We start from the raw sequence: 9604 nt of genomic DNA on the forward strand, positions 1-9604 counted from the left end.
GCACACAGTGTTTACACTTTCACCCACCTAGCTTCAAACTCCCATCTCACAAAGCTGATCCCTAGGCTGGACAGACAGCTCAGGCAAAGAGCACAGACTCCTCACCCCGAGGGCCTGAGTTTGGTTCCCAGCACCCATTTCAGGGGGCTCACAAGCCCCTGTAACTCCAGCTCCAGGAGTGTCTGATCCTCTAGCCCCCGGAGGCACCTGTACTCCCATGCACACACCCATACATGGGCACAAATGCACACAATTAAAAATAACAATAATCTTTTTTTTAAAAAAAAGCTGAACCTCTGCTCCTCCCACGAGCCCCTGGAAACTCCCACTCTGCCGTCTCTGAGTTTGGCTCTTCAGATGTCACATACAAGTGGCATCAGATGGCTGCAAAAATACCTCAGTTGGTGAAGTGCTTGTCACAAAAGCATGGGGACCTGAATTCAATCCCCAGAACCCATTAAAATGTCAGACTTGGTGGCATGTGCTTGGAATCTGGGCACTGGGGCATAGGAGGCCGGTGGGTCCCTAGGGTTCTCTGGCCGGTCGACCTAGACAAACCAGTGAGTTCCGAGATGACAAGAAGTCCTGTCTAAAGGAAAGCAGACTGAGGACTGGCACCCAAGGCTATCCTCCAGTCTCCACACAGATGCCCTCCCCACACACACACACGCCCACACGTATGTGACCACAAACACATGCACACGGAAATAAACTAAACTGGGATGAAATGGCATTTGTCCTTTTATGACCCGCTGTTTTCATTCAGCATGAGACCCTTGTAGGCAGCACAGGGCAGGCTCAGCTTCGTGTCTCACGTGGGTCTGCTCTGTGTGTCTGTACTTCTGTTCATCGTCTGTCCATGGTTCCTCCTCACGTCAACTCTGCTGAATATTGCTGGGAACACTGATGCATACACACTTTAGGGTACCCCACTTCTTTCCTCCTTCCACCTCAGTGTGGCAGCCCCAGGTGGGGCTGTGGAAATGAAGGGAGGGTTGCACTTGTTGAGGGGGGGGACGTCATTATTGACCATGCAGTTCCACTGTGAACCTGCTCCTTGAATTTTGTCTGTTTTTTTTTTATTTTTACTCTTTACATGTGTTTGGGGAGCACGTGCGTGGAGGTCAAAGGGTAACTTACTGGAATTGTTTCTCTCCTACCGTGATGTGAGTCCCAAGGATCAAACTCAGTTCATCAGGCTTAGAGGAAGTATCTTTACCAGCTGCGCTGCCTCACCAGCTCTCTCTCTCTCTCTCTCTCTCTCTCACACACACACACACACACTCACACACTCACACACACACACACACACACACCCTGCATCTGTGGGTCAGGAAAGAGAAGAGGAACATAGGGGCCGTGTCTCTTAAACCCACAACTGGGGTGACCTGGCTCCACAGGGTCACCCCCAAGTCAACCACAGACCAAATGACTGGGGTTTTCTGTCACATTCAAGAGGGTGAGCCCGTGTGATGTGCCCCTGGCTCCAGCCAGCATGGCAGGCATAAGCAAGACATACTGCAGTGTGGGTTAGTCTCCACCATGAGATGTACCCCCACAGGAGCAGACCTGGGGGTCCCTACTGGGCACACTGCATTGACAATCTTCTCCAGCTCCGAAGGCCAAGCCAGGGCAGCTGCAGCACCAACACAGGACACAGGGGTCACAGAGAGCGCACGAACTCAAACCTGAACTGAAGTTTCTGGGAAGGAAAAGGCCGTTCTAAGTACTGAGGTCAGGAGGCCCCCAGAAGTTGTGTCCATGTCCTGATTTCAAGCTGTTGGTGTGAGCTCGTTAGGAAAAAGGTCTTCTCATGAGTCAGCAAGTAAAAACACGAGATGAGGCCACTGTGGTTCAGTGTTGTAGTAGGTTTTCTCCTGGGTCAAAAAATTCTCACATCTGGACTTATTATTATTCACGAATGCTCAGCCTTAGCTTAGCATTTCTTGCTAGCTCTTGTGACTTAACTTGTTTCTCTTCATCTACATTTTATCTCAGGGCTTTTTAACCTTTTTTCTTTCTTTCTTTCTTTCTTTCTTTCTATCTATCTATCTATCTATCTATCTGTCTATCTATCTATCTATCTATCATCTATCTAATCTTCCTGCTGTCTACATGGCTGGCTGTTGGCTGCCTGACTTTCGGTTTCTCTCTCTTTCTCTCTTCTCTTTGTGCTCTCTCCCCAGCCTAGATTTCTCCTCCTACTTACTCTATCTGCCCCCCAGCCCCACCTATCCCTCTCCTGCCTCCCTATTGTTCACTCAACTCTTTGTTAGACCAATCAGGCGCCTTAGGCAGGCAAGGTGAAACAAACGCAACACAGACAAGGGTAACCCATCTTTACCTCATCAACAAAGGCCACGAAAACAAATGTAACACACCTTCGTGTAGTTAAAGTAATTTATTCTGCAGTGTAAACAAATGTAACACACCTTCACATAATTAAAATAATACTATATGACACCAAGTTCCCTGACCCAGCCCCCTGGCTTTCCTCACAAGTCACTTAAGCCAACTGCAGAAAAGCCACCGTGTGAAACTGGACATGGTGGCACATGCCTGTAATCTCAGCACTCAGCAGGTAGAGGCAGGAAGGCCAAATGCTCAGTGCCACCCTCAGTCACAGTAGGTTCAAGGCCACTGTCAGTTACATGAGATGCTGTCTCAGAAAAGCACAGTTGAAGATGGAGGCAGAGAAGATGGTGACCCAGCACAAGTCCTAGAGCCCTAACAGTGAGTAATAAGGACAGAAGTGGGCATACTCCCCACGCCTCAGGGTCAGGCTCTAAGTCCTGGCCCTGAAGAAGCCTGATCCTGCAGTCAGAGTCCAATATGGCCCTCCCCTCCACACCCATCCCCCAAACACACACCCTCATCCCTCCCACACACCCATCCCTCCCACACACACCCATCCCTCCCATACACCCATCCTTTCCACACACCCCCATCTCTCCCCCCACACACACACCTATCCCTCCCACACACCCCATCCCAGAGTCTGAAACAATGAGCCACCCTTACACACCCCACCAAACATGGATGTCCTAACTGTGACTGTGCTCCCTGTAAACCAGCCAGGAAGGCCTGGGGCAGATGAAGACAGCGAAGGGAGGAGGAAGCACCCCATGTCCCTGGGTAGACAGTGAGGCCACAGCACATAATCCTGTTAAGATATTAATCCTCATTTATCCAGGAGGAGAGGCAGCAGTAGCTGAGACACAGCCCATCAGAAGCAATAAAAGGCAAGCAGCTGATAAAAAGGGGAGGCCACTAATAAAACCCCACAGTACAAAGGTCAGTGAGGGCCTGGCAATCAACAGGCCACCTCCAGGGCTCTGGCCACAAGAGCCAGATGCAGTAGGAACAGACACCTGCAGAGGTACAACCAGCCTGGATGGTGCATGGGCAGAGTACAGCCCAGAGGACAGCAGACTGGGAGTCTGGGGAGTCTGCCCTGATCCAGTATGCCTCTAAGGTGTCTCTAGGGCACCAGCGTCCCTAGCAGCACCAACCCAACTCCACCAGAGAAGCAGAGAGCAAAAAGAGCAAAACAGTCCAGACGGGGCCACCTTGACACTGTGCAGAACCAGGGAGCATCTTCTACTGGATGTCTGCCATGTGTCAGGCCTTGGACCAGGAGCTGGAGACCATGCTGCTCCTGGGGGAGACACAATCAGTCATTCACTCACACGGTCTACTGAAGAGAACACGGTGCTGTCTGAATAACCGAGCCTGCCAAGGACAGAGCCACAAAGCCATCAGCAGAGAGCGGTCCTCCAGGCCTGAGCCCGTGTTTGATTTGGCTGCCCAGGACAACTGTCGCTCATGCTGGTGTCTGTTCTACCCAGCCCCAGACCAAAGGTTCCTGGGATCAAGCCTCAGAGCACCAAGAGTGTCCTCAGAAGAAAAGGAGAAGTGTGCCTGAGCTCCTGTGTGTGCTCAGCAAATGCCACCTGCACCCAGGACAGTGTGCTGTGAATGCCACGCCCAGAGTAACGCAGGGCCCTGCTCCTCCAGCCTCACACCTGATGACTGAGCTGAAGGTCTGATCACAAGAGCAGATCCCTGACGTCTGTGCCATTGCTGGAGGCAAAGAGCAGACAGAGCAGACCCAGATCTGGTCTGAATGAAAATGGCTCCCACCCCGTAGGCTCATAGGGAATGGCGTTGTTGAAGATCTGGCCTTCCTGTAGGAGGAAGTGTGTCACTGGGGGTGGGCTTTGAGGTTTCAGAAGCTCAGGTCAGGCCCAGTGGCTCACTCTCTCTTCCCAGTGCCTGCTGATCCAGATGGAGAACTCTCAGCCCCTCTCCAGCACCATGTCTGCCTGTGTGTCCCCATGTTTTCTGCCATGGCGATAATAGACTAAACCTCTGAATAGTAAGTCAGTCCCAACTAAATGTTTTCCTTTATTAGAGTGTTCATGGCCATGGCATCTCTTCGCAGTGGTAGAACCCTAAGACAGAGGCCCGCCCACTCTGCCCCTAGCTGGGCGTCCTCTCAGACTGGAGCAGCCTGGAGCTGCTGTGCAGACCAGGGTGGAGGGCAGTTCCCACGAGAGCCAAGCTTCCAGGCTCTGAGACGTGGGGCCCCCTCCTCCATGAGAAGGACACTGGAGGATGAAGGCAGAGGGAGGAGGAACTGGGGAGATAGAGGCCATGCCAGGCTCACACAGCCCTCATGTGCAAAGTCTAGACTGGTGACATCCCATCTCTGGAGATGCGCAGGATAAGAGGCCTGACTGACCCTGGGACTTTGCTCCACTCCTGGCCTGAGCTGTCTGTGAGCCTGTTCACCTGAGAGCCCATCATGGAACACCCAGCCGTCCTCCTCACCGTGGCTCTGGCTATCCTGGCTTGTGGGACTGGGGCGCCTCTGCAAAAGCCACACAAGTTACTCCTCGTGTCCTTTGACGGCTTCCGCTGGAACTACGACCAAGATGTGGACACCCCTAACCTGGACGCCATGGCTCAGGAAGGGGTAAAGGCACGATACATGACACCCGCCTTTGTCACCCTGACCAGCCCCTGCCACTTTACACTGGTCACTGGTGAGTGCCAGCCTCAGGACGAGGCTTGGGAATAGGAAGAGCCTGAGACATGGGGCGGGGGAGTCAAATGGGAGGCACCCTGGTCAAAAGCGAGGAGGAGGGGGCCTCCAGCAGGATCCAGAGCCCACACAGGGGCCCTTGAGGAATCTTCTCTGGTGTCCCAGGGCTTGGTACGCCATAGGGCTTTCAGGCGACTGTGGGCTCACGAGCCTTCCCCAGGCTTGCTCCACACACACACACACACACACACACACACGTCCTGCCCTCTGCTTCCCCTCCCAGGCAAATACATTGAGAACCATGGGGTGGTTCACAACATGTTCTACAACACCACCACCAAGGTCAGGTGGCCCTACCACACCACGCTGGGTATCACGAACTGGTGGGACAACGGCAGCATACCCATCTGGATCACAGCCCAGAGGCAGGTAAGACGGCCCGCCCACGGGGAAACTGAGGCCATGGTCATGGGGAATCCACAGCAGCCACAGGCATCCTGCCTTCCGGCCTAGGAAGCTGCTCAATGAACCCCCGAGGACCGTGCAGGCAGCCATCCCAGCCATCCCAGGCTCAGCTACAGTCTCTAGGGAGACCAGGACAAAGGGTGTACCTGGGCTGGCAGAGGACTTGCCCTGCGTGCAGGAAGCTCTGGGTTCTGGCCTCAGCCCTGCAGAAAGCCAGGTGTGGTGGTGTACACCTGCAGGAGGATCTGAAGACAAGGTTGTTCTTGGCTTCACAGTGAGTCTGAGGCCAGTCTGGGCTGTGCAAGACCCTCTCAAGGAAGGAAGGAGAGGAGGGGGGAGGGAAAGAAGGAAGGAGGGAAGGAAGAAGGAAAGGGAGGAGGCATGGAGGAGAGAAAGGAGAAGGGAGAGGAGGGGCGGAGGAGGGGAGGCAGGTCTCGCCCTCAGGCCCTTTGGCAGGGAAGAGGAGGATCACATTGACTCTGGGTAGCTAACTGACTCAATAAGAAAGTGCTGAGTCAAGAGTCTTGATCTGTTTCCGGTCCCACCACTGGGCATCTGGATGCGAAAGGGCCAAAGACTAAACAGGCGGGGTGCACTGTGAGATGAGAGTGGCCCCGATTCGCATTGCCCCAGGGGATTCTTCAGGGGAGGCTTCTAGTCAGTGATGCCAAAGGAAGGGTTTCCTGGTAGGCAGGAACAACCCACGGCCCCACGGTTCGACTTCCACCCAAGTGATACTTCCTGTCCTGTGGCACTCGCTCCTCCAGCTCCAGAGCCAAAAATGAAAGTGAGAACTCAGCCTCCCCAGATAAGGAGAGGAAAAAATGAGGGAGTGGGGGAGGAGAAACTGAACAGGAACCTTGGACCCATGTTAACAGGGGTTGGACGGAGAGACAGAATGGGCAGCAAGGATTTATGGGAAGGTGGGTGAGCAGGTGGTAGGGACAAAGTGGACGGAGGAGAAGACAATGAATGGAGGCCACGAAACAGCAGAGGCTCGCGGCGAGGATGCTGAAGGGCATGGCATATGGGGGCGTTTCCCATCTACAGTCTCAGTTAGGACTTGATGACACTGGGTGCTTGTCCTCTAGATGAACAGTCCCTGCCCCGGATCTGTGAGATAAGGTACACTTCAGGAAGCAAAAGGCCTCAGGGCAGCAGGCAAAAGCGGATGAGGGAGCGCAGAGAGAGAAGCAGGCAGGCACAGGAAAGGGGAAGACAAGACAGAAGTCATGAAGCTTACACTACTTCACCCTGCAGGGCTTAAAAACTGGCTCCTTCTTCTACCCTGGAGGGAACGTCACCTACCAAGGAGAGGCCGTGACCATGAGCCGGAAGGAAGGAATCTTCCACAATTATAAAAACGAGACAGAGTGGAGGGAAAATGTGGACACCGTGATGAAGTGGTTCACAGAGGAGGACGTGGCCCTAGTCACTCTCTATTTCGGGGAGCCAGACTCCACTGGCCACAAATACGGCCCTGAGTCCCAGGAGAGGAAGGACATAGTGAAACAGGTTGACAGGACTGTGGGCTACCTCCGGGACAGCATCAAGCGCCACAGCCTCTCAGACAGCCTCAACCTGATCATCACATCCGACCACGGCATGACGACAGTCAACCAGAAAGCCAGCGACTTGGTGGAGTTCCACAAGTTCCCCAACTTCACCTTCAAGGACATCGAGTTCGAGCTCTTAGACTACGGGCCCAATGGGATGCTGATCCCCAAGGAAGGGATGCTGGAGAAGGTGTACAGCGTCCTCAAGGATGCCCACCCCAGGCTGCACGTGTACAAGAAGGAAGATTTCCCCAAGAGCTTCCACTACGCCAACAACTCGAGGATCACGTCCCTGCTCATGTACAGTGACCTCGGCTACGTCATCCATGGGGTCAGTGGGCTGCTGCACGGCTTGTGGGTGGCACCCTGATTCTATCTACCCCCTAGTGGGTGTCGTCAGCCACCCATGGGGCACACTCAGCACTATGCAACAGGAGTATGTGTTGTGTTATGTGTGTGTGTGTATGTGTATGTGTGTGTGTGCACACATGCGCAGGCTTCAGGTAAGTGTGAGAAGCCCAGGCTCAAGGGTGGCATGGGGGAAAGGACAGAAAACAGAGCCCATACCAGAGAGGAAATCCTAGATGCAGCACAAATGGGCACACCCTGAACCATGGACGCAGGCTAACATCTCTACCCCACTCAGTGTCATAGGGTCTTCACCTGGTCCACAGTTATTCAGTGAGACTTCATCTTTGGGGTCCCAGAACTCATAGGAATCTAGAGGCCATCTTACCACACATGGCAAACTTTCCCTAAGGTCATCCACCCACACAGGGGCCAACCCATGGGGGAGCAGGAAAAGATTGATAAGGAGGTACTGGGGACAGCGTGGTCCCCACTCATGACCCCGAATCCTTGGTCCTCCCTGCAGAGAGTGAACGTCCAGTTCAACAAGGGTGAGCATGGTTTCGACAACCAAAACATGGATATGAAGACCATCTTCCGGGCTGTGGGTCCCAGCTTCAAGGCAGGCCTGGAGGTGGAGCCCTTTGAGAGCATCCATGTGTACGAGCTCATGTGTCAGCTGCTTGGCATTGTTCCCGAGCCCAACGATGGGCATCCTGGCACCCTGCAACCCATGCTTCAATCAGGTGAGGCAGGGACGCCCCTCCTCTGGGGCCCGTGCTGACGTAGGCACACCCGTGAGCTTACAAGCCCATAACCAGGCCACCATACACACCCCAAGGGGGTTGTTGAGAGAAACCTGGGGGTTTGTGGAGACAGCTGGGGCCCCTGGTCCTCCAGAAGCCCATGGAGTTGAGATAGAATCCTCTCCATCTCTCAACGAGCCTTCTGTCTTTCCAGGGTCCGCTCTCCCACTCAGTGGTGGGCTCCGCTTGATGATGATGTTGCTGGGGATCCTGATGGTTCTGGCCAATACATAGCACCCCCACTCAGTCAAGTTCAGAGGCCCAGAAGGCCGAGGAGGCTCAAAGGATGAAGCCAAGACTCTGCTTCCTACTTCTCAGTCTAAAGGACACCTCCCTGCCCTCTGCCCTTCCTCTCCCCAACTTCACCCACTCTAGTATAGTACAGAATGCAGCTTCTGGATTATTCCACCATGCTAGTGACCCCCTCCAGCCTGGAAGCCAGAGAACTACTCTTGAGATCCCTTCAGCACAGGCTTGGAGGACATCTCTACAAAGCAGACAGGCCACCAGATCCTGTCCGCATCATCCTCCAGATGCCTCTACCCAAAGTCAGCTACTCCTTCCTGCCACCACCCAGAGCTTCAGTGGAGAGGACCTCACCCTCACACAGAGCTGGCTTGAGAAGAACACCCAGGGAGCCAGCCTCACTCTGAGGACATCCCAGCACCACAAGTGACAAGATCACCCTGTTTCCCCGTGCAGTCACAACCCTTGGCCAGAGCAGAAGAAAGCCATTAACTTCTAGAAACACAAAACAGGAGTCTACTCCATGCCAGGCTGGTGGGGCTGGGGCTCAGGGGCACACAGTGAACATGACAGTCCAGGCTGGGGCTATGGGGTAGAGCCCCTGGCCACATGCACAGGGGCCTGGACTCATCCTAAGAACCACAGAAAAGAAAGAAAAAAGAAAGAAAAGGAAAAGTGGTCCTAACTCTGGTGTTTGTAACTTCGGGACACAAGAAGCGACTGTGTTCACCCAGCCCACGCCAGTGCCCTTAGGGAGGATGGCAGAAAGAGGGTGGCCTCAGGCAGAGGCAGGTGAGGGCTGCTCTGGGGGTGGGGGTGGACTGGGGTGAGAGGCTGAGAGATAGCCGTGCCCAGTACAAGACGGAGCAGGGAGTCCCAGGGACTCAGGGCTTAGCAAGATCCTGAACGTGAGAGGAACCAGTGGGGGGGAAGGATGTGTGTGCAAGATGCCTGCGTGCAAGGGAGGGTGTGTGCAGGGTGGAGCACCTAAGGGAGGCCACAGTGGGTGGAGTGGGGCTCTGACCTGGAACAGAAGCACAAAACCGGTGAGGAGGTTAGGTCAGTCCAGGCCCAGGCAAGACATTTAATCCAGGGCCAGGCAAGACAGTCAGTCCAGGCCCAGGCAAGACACCAGT

General features: G+C 54.2%; 1 protein-coding gene across 1 annotated transcript; it reads left to right on the top strand.

Moving 5' to 3' along the window:
- The first annotated feature begins 4807 nt into the window (after nucleotides 1-4807).
- Enpp7 (ectonucleotide pyrophosphatase/phosphodiesterase 7) lies at nucleotides 4808-8456 on the top strand. Its single transcript, XM_005350944.2, has 5 exons — nucleotides 4808-5048; nucleotides 5331-5476; nucleotides 6773-7399; nucleotides 7943-8162; nucleotides 8377-8456. Exons 1-5 carry the CDS (start codon nucleotides 4808-4810, stop codon nucleotides 8454-8456), a joined length of 1314 nt encoding a protein of 437 aa, XP_005351001.1.
- The last annotated feature ends 1148 nt before the right edge of the window (nucleotides 8457-9604 follow it).

This window comes from Microtus ochrogaster, chromosome 7 (assembly GCF_000317375.1).
Source record: "Microtus ochrogaster isolate Prairie Vole_2 chromosome 7, MicOch1.0, whole genome shotgun sequence".
NCBI lineage: Eukaryota > Metazoa > Chordata > Mammalia > Rodentia > Cricetidae > Microtus > Microtus ochrogaster.

Bases quoted from the DNA above. Each gene is read 5' to 3' on its own strand.
- Enpp7 (XM_005350944.2), top strand. From the start codon at position 4,808: ATGGAACACCCAGCCGTCCTCCTCACCGTGGCTCTGGCTATCCTGGCT. The intron at 5,477-6,772 runs GTAAGACGGCCC...TTCACCCTGCAG, and splicing joins GGATCACAGCCCAGAGGCAG to GGCTTAAAAACTGGCTCCTT. The intron at 8,163-8,376 runs GTGAGGCAGGGA...CTGTCTTTCCAG, and splicing joins GCAACCCATGCTTCAATCAG to GGTCCGCTCTCCCACTCAGT.